The sequence below is a fragment of the Aethalodelphis obliquidens genome, unplaced genomic scaffold (assembly GCF_003676395.1).
Source record: "Aethalodelphis obliquidens isolate GAN/ISIS:26980383/991018 unplaced genomic scaffold, ASM367639v1 scaffold79, whole genome shotgun sequence".
NCBI classification, from domain to species: Eukaryota; Metazoa; Chordata; class Mammalia; order Artiodactyla; family Delphinidae; genus Aethalodelphis; species Aethalodelphis obliquidens.
The window spans coordinates 3520006-3539591 of NW_020838023.1; the positions used below are offsets into that span (position 1 = coordinate 3520006).

At 35.4% G+C, this 19586-nt stretch overlaps 1 protein-coding gene across 6 annotated transcripts in view; it reads right to left on the reverse strand.

Annotated features, from left to right (window-relative positions):
* The window catches only part of TRPS1 (transcriptional repressor GATA binding 1), a 255381-nt gene that overhangs the window by 210223 nt on the left and 25572 nt on the right, over window positions 1–19586 (reverse strand). For 2 of the 6 annotated variants that reach the window (XM_027092539.1, XM_027092541.1), the window contains one exon: window positions 434–596. The exons of 1 other annotated variant lie outside the window; for it this stretch is intronic. In XM_027092539.1, the coding sequence (XP_026948340.1) occupies window positions 434–470 (37 nt within the window). In that variant the 5' untranslated portion in view covers window positions 471–596. Of the gene's footprint in view, window positions 1–433; window positions 597–1643; window positions 1708–8486; window positions 8510–19586 lie in introns of those variants that run through there. 3 more of the 6 variants (XM_027092540.1, XM_027092542.1, XM_027092543.1) reach the window with 3 other exon arrangements.

The following is a 19586-nucleotide window of genomic DNA, read 5'->3' on the forward strand; positions in this document are numbered from 1 at the left end:
CTCACTGAATAGGGCCCTTAATAATATACATTGCAAAGAATGTTAAACTGCTAAAACTTCAAAGAAGTATCAGAGAGGTCATTTGGGTTTTATTTTTTTTTGTTCTGGGGGGAAGGGGCATGTTCTTTTTAGCTGCTTTTAAAAAAAATCATGGTTAATTTAGTTGACTACACTTTGAAGTAGAGAAAAAATAATTTTTTACTGGAATTACATCGCTATAATTTTTCAGAATGACATATTATGTAAATATAAGCACATTCGCAATACTTCTAAGTGGAAGAAACTCCCCTAGCAACTCATAAGTTAGATACCGTAAGACCAGACCCACCCTCAAGTTATTATCTCTAAGACAAATAACAGATTGCATGACATTGTACTGTGTGCCAAAAACTTTTCCAGTTAACAATTTCACTTGAAAAAATAGATCACATACTTGTAAAATCATACCCAGCATTGACTTCATAAGGCATGTGGCTTTAGAGTGCTTTTTTTTTACAATTATTAATTCTATTAGTCAACTAGCAGGAGGGTTAATGCAATTGTCTTAGAAGACGCTCAGAAGACACAGAAGACATTTTGAGAGCTGATCTGTACATCTGCAAAACAAAACAAAACATATTTTCCTTCCTAAATGATGTAAACAATTTTAATGGATCACACCTAAAACACATTAACATGCCAGCACCGCAAGCTGCTGGAAAGATACCTGATAAAAGCATGAGTAAATCTTGGGCAAGATTTTCTCCCTCCCCTGGGCTTTAATAAAGCAACAGGAGAAGGAGAAACATGATATAAAAGATTATAGAAGTCATTTTCACAGCAGACCGTGCTGCTGACAAAATTAGTTAACCTCGAACTCCCCCTGAACCTTAAGGTACACAATACTTACCTACTCTGGGGTGGGGATAAAACATCTTAATTAGTAATCATGGAGGGGGCCTGCTTCTGGAAAAGATACAAAGTGCACTTGCCTAACTGCACGGTCACAGCTAAAGACATGGAGTGGTACCCATAACTAGTCTCCTCCAGACTCCCAGTACCAGTGTACATATACCATGAGGCTGAGAAAAGAGCTATTAATGCCATCGGGAATTTTGCATCAGATCTAACTCTTGCCTTACCAAGAGTTACAGAAACATTACATATTATAACATGTATTATCTTTTTAGCTATTTTTAAGTCATATTTTCACTCTTGATAAATAAGATTGTAAAGCTATGACTGAACCAGCATTCAACCATCCTTATATCATCTCTTTTTTTTAATCTGAATGAAATTATTGAGGCAGATACTGCATTAATGGTCATAATATAATTGAACAGATGTACTACATATATACACGTGTGTGTGTATGTGTGTGTATATATATATATAATCACATCAATGAGCCTTACTCATGAGTTTTGCCAACTCTGTTTTAAACTTTTTCATTCTATTGTACAGCGATATCCCTCACACTGACTACCACAAAAGTTCAAAACGCCAGTTACAGAAGGTCCACTATGGACAACCATTTAGACAATGGGGAAAAAAATGAACGAAAAGTGAATTGGGCAAGGAGGAGCTGAAGAACCTAAATGAGTACTACAAGGCTCAAAAGTGCCAACTTCAGTGCTCTATTTAATTATGAGATAAAAACTGACCTGGGGGCTGGCTAGGGGACCAGAGGGTAACAGTGAGCATTCCCACATTCACATCATTTTCCACCTGTACAAACACATGAATGCATATTACGTGCCAAGATTGTTAAGCAGGTTCAAAACGTATTTAGCTTCCTAAAAATGCTCTAACTGTATTAATTTTTATTACTGAGATATAAGACATTCCATTTGCAAAAATCTCAATTTCTATTGTTATCTCCTCCTAAACTAACACTTAAATCTATAAGTTTTCTTTGCATTTTTGGTAGAAGAATTTATTAGAAAAAAGCAATAGCGTACTGCACTATTTCTGTGTTACAGTATCACTAAGACAGGTTTACGCAGTGGAAACAATCAGCATTAGAGCTTAAAATATAATTCTGGTGACTATCATCTCACTGATTAAAATGCTTAAATATACTATTAAAAAATTTTTCTATAAATGACTGTGACTTATGTTCCCAAAATGGCACCTTCACAGCAAAAGGAATCTAAGTTTTCTATTATTATCCAGATATTTTAAACTATTATTTAGTTTTATTTCATCTATATAAATAAGTATGTATATAAATATGTATGTAGAAAAATATATACACACACATACATTTATGAAATACCTTGTTCAAATAACCTTGCCATAGATAATCAAATGAATTATTCCACCAAAGGAAACAACTATCGTAGTAATTTAAAAAGAGAGCTGAGACACACAACCATCCAATGCAAATGAAGTTAAGAATTTATTTCCATTAGATGAGAAACTCCTTGAAGGTAAGAGATATAAACTCTTATGTTCTTTGTGGCATCTTGACCCGAAACACAGAAAAGAATCAAAACCTAAGAAGGTAGAAGGGTGCACAGATCACACATCCAGTTTCTGAACCTGATTCAGATCACCAGCTGATGTAATCAAGGGCAAGCCCTTATCCCTTCTCAGAGCCTCTCTTATCCGTATAATGAGGGAATTACAATAAATTATTTCTAACCTGCACTCTGCCTCTAAGACTCCATGATGGTTCTGGTTAATAGCTTAAGCACTTTAGTTTTACCTTAGAAAAGCTTTACCCAATTTTCTTGAAACATTACAAAATATTAAGCCATCAACAACTAAGGGTAGCATAAATACCACTGACACCTACCATTCACTGTTTTCCATTTTCTCCAACTTTCATTCATCCATTCAACACATGTATATCCAACAACAGCTATGTCTGAACACATCCAGCAAGGGGACTTCATTTTATTATTTGTCATCATTTTAAGAGAGGAAGGATATTTTTCAAAAGTAAAGAAAAAATTATAAGGAACTCCTCTTTCTAAAAAAAGCTGAAACTTTTGAGTACTTTTCCAAGCAATAATTTCAACTAGGTACACTTTCAACTGATACTTTCTCTCTCTCATGTATGTACATATACATATATATGTGTGTGTGTGTGTGTATCGATATGCATACACACACACGTATATATAAACACACACATCTTTATATATATATATAAAACCTGAACAAGACTAAAAAGATAGGGAAGCAAGACTATGTAATCTGATCTCAATCTCTAATTCTGCTGAGTATGATTTTTATTATAAGCAGCAGCTCTTATCATCATAATATATAATACCAGATGACATTTTCTTATTGTTTTTCCAGATAATAAATCTTTCACGGGTTTAAAATCAAAGCTTTACACAAAAAGAAAAGATATCATAGTCTTCTCCTTAATATATGTTTCTTCCAGGCTTGTCTGTATCAACAGCCCAAGAGTACTGAGTTATTAATTACACATTTCATGTAGCTTTTATTTAAAAAATTAAAAAGAAAGAAAAAAGAAAAGCAAATTGTTTCTTTTGATCAAAAGTCCCCCACAAAGAATTTAAAGAATTAAGCAAGTGATAGCAAAATAAAAGGAAGGTCGAATCTTGGGCTCATGGCAAACTAGATAGCTTCCATATGAACAACATATAAAGTTCAGTTTTTAGAGAACATATGTGTTTGCTCATTGGTTTAGGGAAAAAAAAAAAACTTGAATCCTGTCTCCTCCATATATACAGATCAAAATCAGATTGCTTAAGTGAACTATAAAATGCAAGAGAACACTGTTTATCCAATTCACAAACCCAAGAATTGTTGAAGGAGTTTAAATGTTTTCTGTTTCTTCAGATTCCAGGGCAATACTTCAATGGTAGATCGCTTTTTCTGTAAACTGCTTCAAACTTCATAAATCCAGTGTCAGATCCTGTTCTTTGCTATCCATGTCTATTTAATTTGCTCTCTCTGAATTGATTATTCCTGAATCTTTAAAGGTATTTCTGGACATCTTAAATCCTGTTGAGATTTAAATGTCATCACCTTCAAACAACTCCCATCAAATAAATCTCTTATTAATTCACATCAAATTAATCCATAATGATCACTTCTATTAACATATGCTTCAGAGCACAAAGCCCATTAACAGTCATCTGGACACTAGAACTAACCCGAGCCTTTCTGAGATAAAATGCACACTATTTAGATATCCGATTTCAAAGAATTTTGATTCTGGCCCAAACACATTTTATTAGGCTTTTATTTCATCATGCTATGCTCTCTGTATTTTAAATATCTCATTTCAAATGTACTAGTCTAGGTAAAACGAGATAGTCTGGTAAATAAGTAATAATGTCATATTTGCCATAATGAGTATCCACGTATCCATATACATCTTAGAGAAAGAATTTCATTAAGTGCTTACTCTTATAAAAAAATTACAAAAAAAATTTTGGGGGGTTGCCTTTAAGGACTTTATACTAGAAGTCTAAATGAAACTGTAGGATATATCTGAAAAAATGAAGCATCTGCCTACTTCACTAAATGGGATAACTAAAATAGAGCAAGTGTACATCATGGAAAATCAAAGAGAAAGGGCATTATTTTTCCCTTCATAACAGGTGAGAGGCAAATGTATTAAAGACTCTGATTTGAATAAGATTACAATTTCACTAAGCAAATTAAGAAACGTTACCATTCACTGCCCATACGTAAGTCATTTTTCCTTTTGCATTCCTCTCCAAGAAAAAAAAAATATTCTCCAAGAAAAAAAAAAAAATTAAAATAATCTACAATGACAACGGTTGATTCAAACAGGCCAATCTGACTTTGCAAGTGTGCATGGGCCAGGCTCAACTTTATCCTTTCTTCTTTGTTAAACTGAGAATATTTCAACTGGTCCACGGGCAAAGAGCCAAACACAGCACTTAAATTCAAAAAGAATAGCTCATGGAAAAGTATACATGCAATTCTTTATCTTGATGGTTATGATGGGAATTAACATTTTATTTGTATGTAAATTAGATTTCTACTGATAACAAAAATAATGAGTGCTGTGCTCCATAGGAATGCCTTTGACTTTCTTCCCAGCATTTGCCCAAAAAAATCTTTGTACATTAAAGGTAATTTAATTTTAATATATCGATGGTGCTTTGTCTATTTTCCAATCTGTTATTCATTTGTAAAGAAAATCTCAATTATTACCTCAATCCAGCTATGTAACTGGCTTACAGCTGTCTGTGTCCTCCCATAAGAAATCTGTGTCAATCACTGCCAATCCATTTGGTAAATTAACATACATGTACAATATGGTGAATCTAACAGATGCATTCCATGACAATTCAAAAAGAATGTTCACTGTCTTCAAAGCATTGTTTAAGTGTATTAGGCAAAGTTTTTGCTCATTTTTTTAAGAGTGCCAAACTAGACACAAGATTAAAACAATAGCCATGAAGGATATTGAGAGCTTATACTGGTTTTATATACACACACATACATTTTTTAAACACACGTGTATCTATGTGTTAAATATAATATCTATCATAATATGATATTTAACAAATGTCATATATAATACATAACATAACGTATACATGTATATGTGTGTGTGTGTGTGTGTGTGTGTATATATATATATATGTATATAAAATAGCCAAAGTGATGGGGAGCATAAATTTGTGCCACCATATTCAACAGTTTTTGCTTACAACTCTGGTAAGTAACTTGAAAACCACTAAGGTACCACTTGCTCATCCCTAAGGTACCAAAGGAAGCAGCTTAAAAGGTCTCATCCATCGGAGACCAATAGTCCAATGAGTACCTACCAGGTAAGGCACAAATATCACGAGGAATCAGCAAATGCATACAGGCAATGAAAGGAAATTAAGAGTAAGTTCAGAGTGTTGCTCTATATATAAGTTCCAAGAGGCCAGGGATCTTTATTTAGTTTAGTTTTTTTTTTAGATTCTTTTTTTTTTAACATCTTTATTGGAGTATAATTGCTTTACAATGGTGTGTTAGTTTCTGCTTTATAATAAAGTGAATCAGTTATACATATACATATGTTCCCATATCTCCTCCCACCCTCCCTATCCCACCCCTCTAGGTGGTCACAAAGCACCGAGCTGATCTCCGTGTGTAGTATGTATTTTTAAAAGTTCCTTTAAGTTAGCAAACAGTACAACGATATCTTTCACACTGTGTGATGCATACACACTGATGACATGAAGTTTGGTTTAGACGCCCCCCTAGTTATTGCTAAATGCCTAATGTAAGCAACTTAGCATCATTTTCCCTTCTGATAAAAGCAAAAAAACAAATTATACACACACAGGTTGGAATCATTTTTCTCTTTTGTTAAGTACACTGAAAATTTTCAAACAAAACTGGTCCTGTTTTAAATGGGAAATATTTTAAAACTGGAAAGCAACTTCTGATAGTAGAATAGGTGAAACCACTTTTTCCTGACTCCGAGGATGAGAAAAGTTTTACGTATGAAGGAAAAATAAAGTAAACACAGAATTCCTTCGTAATTTGGGTAGGTAACAGGCTTGGAAATCTTCAGCTGTAGGAACTTTTTTTGAATAAACCATTATTTCTGGACCCTGCCTATGCTCACCCCAAATTTAGCTAGGCTCTATCTGGAATTTTACTATGGTAACTAGTTAAGCACAGATGACAAGAAATTCAAGAATTTTCTCTACGTTCTTTCCATGATATTAGCGTCAAAAAGAGAAATGTAAGGAGGTTCCTTGGTCAAAATAAGTTTAATAGAAACTGTCTAATACTTTATACCCCTTCTTCATAGATCCACAGTGTACATTAGCGATTACAGCTCTGAAAAGTCCTGGCAGTTATACAGTAGGGAGTCTGTTCAATTTGGATTGGAATTTCCCAATCTCATTTGGCTTTAAGTCACATTCTACCACTTACCAACAAAACTAATGTTCTGCTGAGCATAGTTGGAGATGCTGCTCTTCTTGCCTTATGCATATGTAATATTTTAAAATAGTAAATAAAAGCATAGGTAATGTTTTTAAACAAAATAAGTATTCTATCATTAATTTGGCAAGAAAACTAGGATGCTTTGATATGAAGTTGACAATTTTGAAGGGTTTTGTTTTGGTTTTTTTCCAGCATGGTTATCAACTCTAAAAGATCAGGATCTATTATCATGAAAGATCTAGATTCAGTATTTTAAAAGAATGTGTAATGGCAGGGGGTGAGTCATGCTAGAACATCAGCGGAAAAAAAGGCAGGAGATAAACATCAATGCACACTATGGTCTCCAATGTCCAAATCATATATGCATAAGCATGTATGGATATAAGCCCAGTGTTATCTCTGAGCTAAACAGTTTACACAGATATCATTGCATTAAAAAGTCCTATTTTTTCAGTTATTCTTTCTAATACTGTCCACTATAGTTAATCAATTTAAAGCACTACCATCTTGTATAATAAATTTGTCTCAGTCTTTTATAATAACTTTAAATGTATCTGATTAAACTTAGGAACAGAAATATGGCAAGGAGTTTAAGGAACTATGGTGTGTGGAAAGCAGTCAGAGACTGACCCAGGACTGCACCGAGGGAACTTACAGCATCAGTAGTTCTCAACTGCTTGAAGATACTGGAGGGGCTACCCTGGTGGCGCAGTGGTTGGGAGTCCGCCTGCCGGTGCAGGGGACACGGGCTCGTGCCCGGGTCCGGGAAGATGCCACGTGCCACGGAGCGGCTGGGCCCGTGAGCCATGGCCGCTGAGCCTGCGCGTCTGGAGCCTGTGCTCCGCAGCGGGAGAGGCCACAGCAATGAGAGGCCCGCGTACCGCAAAAAAAAAAAAAAAAAAGAGAGATACTGGAGAGAATACGTCTAGCCCACACGCTCCTCTCTGGTTATTAATAAATCCCATTCCCCCAAACTCAGCCTCTGCTTCCAGATTCATCTGTACCCATAATAAAGAATAGAACACCAGTGTCTGGACCACAGTCAGGAAACATGTGGCTTAGGACTGAGTATGTGACTGCACCCTTTCTAGTATAGCTTAACAGAGTCTGGTTCGTGTTTCTGGGTGATGCAGAAGAGCAACGATATAGAGAGAGAGGGCGGCTGGGCTCTTGGATTTTGTTTTATTGCTATTGCTTTCCCCCTACCCCCAAAGATGAAAACAAAAGATCAAAAATAAATTTAAAAATAGAAATAGGCTGGGTAGATGCCAAAGTAAATGTGAAACAGGGAATTTATTTGAAGTTAATTTTAAATGCAGAGTCAGACATAGTGGTGAGGTCACGGTAAGGGCCAAGTCTGAGAGGATGACCACATATTCAGGTTACTCGTGGACGCCACAGCACCTCCTCTACCATTCACCAAGCAAGAAAGAACGGCGGTATGATGCATATAAGTGGGGCTCTAGAATCAGTGAGGGCAGAAATTAGCTCACTCATTAAATATTTTGTATAGCTAATCTACTCAATCTTCACATTTAAGTTCAATACAAACTTAAGAATCTATCGAAACACACGTACACAGACATACCCACACACACCTTTAGAAAAGACTTTCACCACCTGCACCCCAATTAGTAATTTCTTTTCTCCATCAATCTTGTTGTGGACACCTGTCACAACAGAGTAAAGGAAAAAAATATATATTTATATAATTCCAGATTCAGGTGTTTTACAAATAATTCCTTCAAAATCTTACTGAATTTTGAAAGAAGTCAAAATTCAGAACTAGACTTTTATAGGTTCACAATCGTGAATGTTAATGTATATCATAACCTAAATTTTTAGTGAATATCAAAAATTTCCTATGGTATTGTTACCGTGAGCCAGACACTATGCCAAGAATGTATTATCTCATTTGATTTTCATTTTTAACAACAACTCTTTAAGTAAGATAATACTATTATCCACATTTTACAGATGTAGCAACTAAGATTTAGAAAAGTTAGATCAACTTGCCGAGGTCACAGACCTAGCACATGGAAGAGTTAGGTCTGAAGGAGTCTAGGGCCAAGATTGGTTTACCACTGCATTTCTCACAAACTCCCTAATGTTTTTATGAACTACAGTTAAGCAATGCATTCATAGATATAAAAGTGATAGCACTTTAAGAAACTTACAAGAGAATAAAACCTACCAGACACCATTTTACAAAGATTACCATCAAATGTACTTGATGTACTTGCTTGGCTCTATATTTGTGTCAAGCAAATATACCATCTTCCCAATATTCTCATGGACTACTGGGTTATCCTAATGTTTGAATTTTCCTCCTAACACCTAGCACATCACTAAGGTTATGAAATTATTCAAGTCCCTAAATGGATTCACTTCTACAAAGTCTTTACAATTCCCCTGAGCAAAAGTTGGGTCTTTTCTACTATCATCTGTGGTGATGTATGCACACCTCCTTTTTAAGTGCTTGCAACGCACAATGTAATTATGAGTTTATGCTTTAGGCTACCTCCCTAGACTGTGAAGTCCTCCAGACCAGAAAATACCATCATTAATATTATTAATGTCAATTCAAAGTAGTAATATATATCCATTCATGTATGTGACTACTTAATAAAAATTGATAAAAAATGAATTTATATATTTAAATATCTATATGTTATCAACGATTCTCAGAGGCTACAACACACTTCATCCTTAACAGTGACACACTATGATAATGATTATTAGAGGGAAACGCAGTAGCATAATGGGGCTAGGGACATACAAGTTTTTTAAAAGTTCAATGCTACTAACATGGTCCTCCCCACTGAGACAAGCCTACTACCCAGAGTAGACACTCACAAAAGTTCTTATTGTATAGATGGATGTTAGCACACTTAGAAATCTTTGCTTAGTGTTTATCTTTTCGAGGAAGGCCTGAATCTCTGGACATTAGTCTCGCAAAAATAAAAACTAGAATATTGCTACAGTTGTCTCATTAACGTAATTAATAGCAAATCAAATCAAGACATACAGAGACTCAAAGTATTAACTTTGACATTATTTAAGCTGAACAAAAATCAAATATCATAGTTCTGGATCCACAGTCATAGAGCAATAAATGCATAAGTTGTGAGAAATAAGAATTATTAAATTTGTTTTTTGAAACTGTGACTCACACAACTATGTTGGTTTGATTCGGGTCCTACATATGTCTATATAAATTTACATACTGAAAATATTTGTGAACTGAATTACATAAAGGAAGGTTCATTAAAAATTAAGCACACTTTATATAGTAATAATTCTATAATAATGTTACTATAGTCAGTAAAATGAATTTTACAAGTTCATATATCTGCATGATTATTTCTATTCTATATGTGAATATCATGGTATTTAATGTATTTACTATATATATTAATATTTACTATAACTACATGCATTTATATATATAAATTTTATTTACAAATTTTTCACCACGTATCCTCTAACATTCCAAAATTCAAAATATTCTATACTAATAGCATAATATATAAAAATAAATAAATGTCTGTCTTTTAAAGGAACAGACTGGAACATAAAAGAATACAGAAAAGTCTAAAACCTCTGGATCAGACTCCTAGCAACTTAAAGCATCTGGACTGACATAAAGCCAGAAGTTCAATTTAAAAATGTGTGCATGCACACAACTGCACGCACGTGCACGCGTGCACACACACACACACACACATTCACAAGAATGCTCACAACATCATTATTTGAACTGTCAAAACTGGAAACAACTCAAGTGTTCATCAACAGAACAGGTTTAAAAGTTGCAACATACAATGGAATGTGTGGTCATACAATAGAATATTATGCTGCAATAAAAATAAATAAATTACATACTACAACATGGATGAATTTCACAAACGGGATGTTGACTGAGAAGTCAGACATAAAAGAATGCATACTTTTAATGCATTACGAATGCTGTGCTTTACCGCACGCAAAGCCTCAAAACAAGCAAAACCAATCTGAAGTGTGAGCGGTCAGGAGAGTGATTAACTCCTGTGGGAAGGAAAGGAACAGAAGAGGAGGGGGCACAACAACTGGGCTTGGAGGGCACTAGCGATGTCTCTGTTGACATGAGAGATAGTTACACAAGTGTATTTATTTTGTAATAACTCACTGAAGTACAGACTTATGATTTATGCATTTTTCAGATAAAAAGTTAAAGTGTGTGTGTGGTTTTTCAGTGAAATAGCAATTGCTCTGCAGGGACCATGGAGCACATAATACATTGAGAGGAATCCTGTCAGCTGATATTTTTTATGGGCAAATCAAGCCAACCAATGGAGTGGAATGTCGTCATTGACCATTCAAGCCAAGTTGCAGGGCACAAAGAGCCCAGATGTGCCAAGTAGGCAACAAAGTAGTAGAAGAAAGAACAAAAGAGAAATGAAGGGAGAAGAACCTAAAGAGTTCTGGGCAAAAGAGATTTGAACGGGTGAAAGGTTTAAAAAGAGGTCAGAGGTAAAAACAGGAGCAAAAAGCAACAGACACCCTAAGAAAGGAAAAGATAGTATCGAAGGAAACAGGAGAGCGATCTTGGGCTTGGACTCTGGTTGTAGTGGAGGGGTGTCAGAAAGGTGCAAAGCAAAGACACATATCTGTAGTTGTTAAGTGTATCATTAGGACACACGACACGCATAAGACCACAGAGACAGGCTAAGGAAAGGTGGAAGAGAACAAATATTTGTTGAGTAACTATTATGTACCAGCCATTTGCTTCTTGGCTAACATAATTTTCTCATTTAGTCCTCACTGAAACCTGCGAGGAATCTATTCGCCCTATTTTAACAAACAGGAAAACTGGAATTGAAAAGGGGTTAAAGTAACCTGCTTACCTGAGAAGACTGGATTGGAATAAATGAAAAACAGCCAATCAAACAACACTGTGGCTTTTTCAGAGAATCCACACATTGAAAGGCTGAATAAATGCCCTGTTTAAATGAAGTGTAGCAGATTCTACCTTGATCTAAGGTAGTTGCTCTCAGTCTACGTAATAAGGTATTCCATCTCACACATCGAACAATGATAGGTGTTTCTCACCTTGTACAAAAAAGATAAGTTAATAGGTAAAATTCTATCAGTTTTAAACTTTCCACCTGGTTAATATTTTCTTAAGACTTTGGCTTCTATTATCACGTGGCTTCCAAAAAGGAATGAACAAGCAGCATACAAACGTTAACAGAGAAACTCGAATGCAGCATTTCTTAAATGTATTTCCTGGGACGTTTAGTATTTGTTTTGTAGGTACAAGCAGACATATAATACAATCACATTTTATCCTACGGAAATAGCTCCAGGTTTGTGTGTGATATGATAATTTAAGACTATTTCAGGGGGTTTCTCAAAGAGAACCATAAAGTCCGAGAATATAGTCATCTAAATGAGCTTAAGAACCTTTGGTTGAAGCAGAACAAGAACTGGTTGGCTGGCCCCGCTTTGTACGCTTCCTGTACGTCAAAGCATTAATGCTCTATATATTTACCTGTTGACTCCAGGAAACAAGTTGAGGTATGGATGGGAAAAGCTGTTTGAGAAAGGAGCAACACAATGCCTAGAAAACAGTGTCACTATGTTGTATTATTTAAAGTTAACTGCTTCCATGATTCTTTTGAACTTTTTGTGACCTGACATTTCACAATGACAGTTTTACCTAGTTATTTCAAAATCAAGGTTACTGCAGAGTTCACCTGAACAAACAATACTGGGATCTGGTAATATTATTATTATCTCATACCTGCAAATGATGCCTTGGTTATTTAGGCTACAAATCAGGGTTCTATTCAGAAAATAAAATGCTGTTATCAAAATGACTTCATGAAAAAGTTAACATATCATGAGAGTGACATACAGTCCTTTTAACCTTATTATAGTATTAAGAATGCCCTGATTTAAGGTTAAAATAGAACAAATTACATTACAAGTGAGACACGACAGAAATCTCTAAGAAAATTGTAGCCTACTAAGTGTATACCATATTCTGGAGGGAAAAAAAACCAGGCTGTAGGTCCCCAAATATCCTGCCCTGGTTTATGAAAATAAACATGGAATTCTCCTTCACAAAGTATCATCAATATGGTCCAAATGAGCTAAAAGAGGAGGTGGACTCCGGCAGGTAAGGACCACAGTTCAGAGTATGAATGGCAGAAAAAATACAGGAAATACTTTGGACAGTGCTAACAAGTTACAAGATAGCACTACTCAAGAATATTTTTTGATGACCCAGAATATTGCTTGAAAGAGAACCGCTTCAGTCTGGTTCAGTAACTTATACTTAGAATAATGTCTCATAATTTATCCCCTTGTGCATCCTTCACCTCACTCTCATGAAAAAATTGCAAATGATTACCCAAACAAGCGACTACTAGAATGTTTTTCCCAGCAACCCAGGTCATGTGTATCTGCAGGCATCAGTACCCGTTTAGCACTAAATCTTATTTTTTCGTGCAACTATGACAAAAATGACCATATGCTATGATTACTGATACTTATACTCAAGAATAAATTAACATCACATTTATTCATTCAACCTGTGTTTTTGCGGGCATCGAGTTAGGTGCTAAGAAGAAGCTGGGAAGGAGGCAAGCAGGGAGGCTGCCCTCCGTGAGCTTCCAGTCTAGCCAGAGAAAAGAAAACCAGGACAGAGAGGTGCCTGATCCAGATCTGGTATAACAAGAGAGGGTCCTGGGGGGAAAAATGAGTGCAAACTGAAAGAGCAGAAGCTGGCCAGCCGAGAGCAGAGAACTAAGGGAGTCAGGCAGGAGAAAGAGCAAGCGGAAAAGGCCATTCTCCCTCAAGAGAGAATGTGGCTTCTTAATGGAACTGAAGGAGGTTCTGAGGGGTTAGCCATTTCAGTGGTGTCTGGTTAAAATTTTCAATTCTGTGAAATAAAGGATTAAAGCATAAATCCTGTGGGAAATTCCTATTTTTCTGAAAAGAGTACACAATTCATTTATCATCCATGTTCACAAAACTTTAGATAAACTCTTCATTCAAAGTGTTTACTACTGGGATATGGATAAATCTTCTCTATAATTATGTTATGGAAAAAGCATTACTGAGATAAAAATAATTTAATATTAAACATACTGTCTCTGACTTCAATGCAATTTTTTTACCATATGATAAGATAGTGCCACTACTCCTATAGTTTCTTATCATAAGCAATTAAGTATAATCCTGGAAATAGGACTATTATATTCTGAATGAATTTATGTTCATTTATATGTTAATATACTAATGGTTATGTGCATATGTATAATCTATTGAAAACTGATCTCTTCCCAAAAGCTTGATATTTAATTCTCATTTAATTCACATTTAATTCTCAATAAAGTTCCTGTTTACTCTGCCATGAATGCAGAATATTAATGGTTTAAAAAACGATTCTGGTTCATCAGTCTGGAAAATAAAGTACCACAGCAATGTTGAATATCATATGTACATTCTGCTTATGGGCATTTCATACTAAAATTTCTAATCAATTAATTCACTCATACAGTCTAAATTTATTGAGCACATAGTATATTTTAAACAATGTTGCTGATTACCAAAAAGAGAAGAAATTTTAAGAGAAAATTATTGCTTTCTAAGAAACGAGCTCCCTCTATCAAAGAAAGAAAGTTCACAGTAAGCATCTCAGTAACAATACAGGATGAGATAGGGTTATGCACCAAAATCAGCAGTGCAAACAATAATTCCTTTGGAGGCAAACACTTAGGTCCTAAATGTCTGCTATTATTTTTATGAGTATTATTATTATTTCCACTATTTATTTCACTCATAATAAAAGAATGTAATGTGGTCAAGAGCAGTGGAAACATTTAAGGGAGATGAGAGTGAAGATGATCCTGAGGAAGAAATAAGAAATGCACAGCTCTGGGGAAGAGAAAACAGCACTGCAGAAAATAGGATGTAAGAGAAACAAAGGGTTACTCTCCAATACAAACATGTCAAGGGAAGAGTCTGAATTACTAAAATATGTGGTTGCAAAGTTAGTAAGACAGAATCTTGCATCCCAGTTGATGAGGCTGGAGCACTTGTAGAAAACAGGAACCCACTTGAAGTTTCCAAGTAGAAGAGATTAGGAAAACTGAACTAGACCTTGTGTGAAGTGTTCGTTGAAGAAAAGTGAAAAATGAAGAATGTTATGTATTTCAAAGACAATCAACTATGCTTCAACTCTGATCATAAAAGAAGGGTGAATTTTTAAAAAAACATCAGAGATTTCTTACCAGTTCAGATAAGAGGATGCGGTTACTGACATACCTTTGCAAGACATTAATGATATGGGTTATTTAAGCATTTATGTGTCACTATATCTTTCTATAGTTCAAATTGGGAGTTATTAATATTTTATGTACCTGCTTCCAACTTTAAATCCTTGCCTGGACGATGTTTTCCTTTGGTCATTCATATTGATAGTCTCATGACCAACTACAGTACCCATAAATGAGTAGGTGCTACTTAGTAAATATCTGTTGAGTGGACTTACTGAAGTTACTGAAATTTAGTGAATAAGCTTCTGAAGCTTACTGAAAAGACAAAAATAGTTAATCAGCTAACTAACCTAGCTACTTGACACCCGTTTGTTTCTGAACTGCCTGCCCATATTTAGTGTTTTATTTTAGCCCTGTTTCTCCTGACTCCATTCTAACTCTTCAGTTCTTAGACTTGCGGCCTTTTATGAAGTTTTCCAAAGTAACTTAAAAACAAGCCTTCCAAAATGATCTCCAGATCTTCAGAGTCCCACTGGGAACTCACTCAGAACGTGGTCAGAAACTCCATAACGATCCAACTAGTACATTCTGATCCATGGAATTCAGTAGTTAAAATCATGGCCAGGAAGACCCCAACACAACACACCTTGAAATAAAGATTTCAAGCCAGATCTACACAGAGGAAGAGTTGGCAGACCTCAGATTTAAGTACTAAAGATTCATCTAAAATTTTGTTTCACAGCACTACTTCCTGGTCACCACTCAAGTGTCCCATTCTTCTACATCCAGATGGAATTTGTTTTTAAAGTAGGAACATTCCAAAATCAGGTCACTTTTAGGCAGAGATCAGCCTTCTTTGTGCCCACTCAAAACAATTCCTCTAAGACTGTAGCAGAAAACCTGAAGAGTGAGCACAGGGCATGAAACAAGGTGGCCTGACAATCTGTATTAAGGCCAGGAAGGTACCCTTAGGCACAAGCCACACTGCATTTTTAGCCAGAAAATTTCAGGTTACAGGCTTGAAGTAATAGAGCTTGCAAAAAGTTGTGGGCAGAGATCTCCTTGTACTTCCAAAAACAACCCCTGGCAAAACTGCTTCTTTTTCGAGGTTGAATAGGATAAATAGAGAACTGCACACGCTTAAACACACACAGTTACACACACACACTCAAAGGATTACAGAAGCATATAAACCACAATCAAGAGTAGTTCTAGCCAGGTTTTATCCTCTTTGAGTTTACCTGTATTGTCTTTATTCCTGTAAAACATGTGTAACGTGTCTATTCTACAAAGTTAGTTTTTAAAGGAAATGAAAAGAGAAGCAGATACAAATTAAATGCATAAGACAAGAGACTGTAAAAGGCAATGTGGTATAACTGTTGGTCTTCATTCTACTCTTCCCTGCTAGACTCCAGGCTCCTAGCGTGGACAGCACACAGGGTAGGCGCTATACATACTCTGAATGAAAACTGACATCAAGATGCCAGTATCTATTGGGAGGCAAGACATACTTCTTGAACAGGTAAATTCACAGTCATTATATGATTTTTTTAAAAAGCAGTCAACCAAACATTTTGGGGTAGAAAAAGAAAAAAAAGCAAATTTGACTATATTTCTCTTGTTTTCGCTTTTTTCAAAAGTCACTGAATTTTTTGCTTTAAGTCAGCATCTCTCTTAAACAGTTTGTGTACTAGAAGTACAGGGTAAGTCAAAGAGTGTCAGCAGAATGTCTGTCGCCTATGTCACTTCATGAGGTAATCAGTGTAAGCATTGTCTCTTTTAACAAATTAGAAGCCCTTAACTTCTTAAAGCAGTTAATACCCAGTAGTAGCAGAATGTATATTTATAGAGTCAGAACGCCTTAATTACAGTCTATTACCAGGGAATGTCTTAAGCAATAAGAAGATTGGAAAACATTATTTAAATATAATCATATTTGCATCTCATTTAATTATCAAGTTTATAATTGTTTTCAAAGAAAAAAACATCCTTTATAAAAGGCATTTTGTTAAAATTCTTCATGATAGATTGTTAATTTTACGTACCTCCCTCTCCTAATATCCAATGATATATGGTAATTGGGAAAAGAGAAACAGTTTCATGACTCAGATGATAAAACAATGTTCTCTGATTTTGAAAAAGGTTACCTTTTCCCTTGACAGAAAATATGCACTTTTTTCTAAATCACTGAAGGAAATAAGACCCTCTACCCCATTCCCCAGCTCCTCTCTATCCCTGCCTTTAAGAATCCTTGCAACAGCAAAATAATGAGTGAGTTCTAAGCTCTAAAGGGACACAGTCAAGCCTACAACTCAAAATTAAACCCACCCATTTGTTAGAGCTCATAGCTCTACAGAAATCACAGTGCCAATATGAAAATACAAGAGACCAAGTCTCTGGAAAAGGCCTTGGAAATGAACTGTTGATAACAAGTCAAATCAAAGACTGTCCGCAGTACGTGTTCCAAAGGGTTTGAAAGCAATACAACCTTACTTCACTGTCCTGACTTCTAAGATGTCCATCAATGTGGAGGAATATAGTCTATTTCCAAATGGGTTATAGCTCTCAGGAAGAGATAAACTGATGTACTGAAAACCAAGTCTTGGATACTTAAGGTTCAAAGGGTAACACTCTCATCTATACTCAGTCTCCCTTACATGGGAGGCAAGCCTCTGAGGTTGAGTCTGACAATGAGAGTTACGTATCCAGGTACTTAGGCTAAGGCAGTCCTGAGCAATCTGTTTAACTAAACTCAGCATTACTGCCTAAATTGGGGGATGGGGTGCAGTGGGGAACAGTCTGGATTCATTTGCAGCAATTTTGCTGTAGAACTTAAATATTTTTGAAGAAATATGGTAACGTGATTATCCTTCTGGAACTAGATCCACTGACACTGTCACATTAACTCACAGCTTGTTAAATACTGTGCAATCTTTCTATAACATTCTTTGTTTGAGACTAGAATCAGCATATGGGAATTGCTCTTTTCCTGTTAAACTGAAGTCATTACTAACTACTCATCTGTGACATGTATGCTTTCTTGTAACCAGGGATTTCAGCTTCACAAAATTTAGAAACTGCCACACTGTTGCTTGGCATCGCTTTCAAATGTGACATCATTTAAATTTTGGAAAACTCCGTTTTAGTAAAAACACAAGTGGGTGCCAGGTTAAAGATGGCCCAAAAGCGGCAGCAGGGTCTCTAACAGGGACCAACTATGGTTCATTCTTTCAATCTTTACCTTCACATGCCTTTCATTAGAATCACATGGAATTACGATGAGCTCAACAAAAGCATTTCAAAATGGGTTATCAGATTACCAGAATACAGAATGGCTTCCAGTTACTAAAGATCTGTACAGGAAAAAAACTGACGTGGAGAGGAAAAAGTCCCATTTTCAGTTTCCTTAATTTCCAAAGCCTAAGGAATATGAGTATTTTTAAATAGACACATTAACAAACACTATATATGTGCATAATAATCAAAATACAATATAAAATACAAACACAAATATAGATATGAAACTACTGAGTCATGTAGCGCAGAACACAAAATAAATAGGGAACTGTGTCAAAATGATAAAGAAGTTTGCAGAGGCTCAGTATCATTCAGACCCTCTGAGAGTCCCATTTGGGAAATTCTTGAATGATTTCTAAAACTTCCTCCATTATCTGAAAACGAAATTCAAGTCACCTCATCAATACAAGCCCCTAGTCAGAACTTATGAATTTCTGATTCCAAATATAATTTTTGACAGCAGCACTTGTCAACAAAAATTTAGGATTAGTGCTCTTAGTAGAGATCTCTTTTCTATCAAATAAAAAACAATTCTAATGGTTCATTGTCATTTCCCCTAGAAAATATAAGTGGCATCTTACGTGTCACTGTTAAGAAAATGCTTTGGGCTTCTACCCTTAAAAGAAAAAAAACCTTTATTAATTTTAATCATTTTGTTATTTTTGATAGACATATTTTGTAAACAAATATCTTTACTGCTGATGTTAAAAGCATGTCTGCTTCTTGGAAAAAGAAAAAAGAAAACACACACACACACGCACACACACACACACACACACACACACTTAGCTTGAAAACTTAGGACATTTGGTTGCAAATGATGCCTCAGAATCACTGTACCATGGAATACAACCTACAGTGGCTATGAAATCATGTGACTATTTATTATTCTCCTGTGGAAAAACTGGGTAACCTCAGTAGTAAAAAATCATTTTTATTCACAAAGTGTATATGATCATGTAGCACATATTCCGTATATGGAAAAAAAATGATAAATTCTAAAATGTCCAGGGAGAATCACAGAATATTATCTGTGAGAAACTACTCCTCAGGAAAGGGTCTGATGCATTCGGAACAAGTTACCACAACCTACTTACAAATAAGACAGTGATTAATTCTGAAGGGGAATTCTGT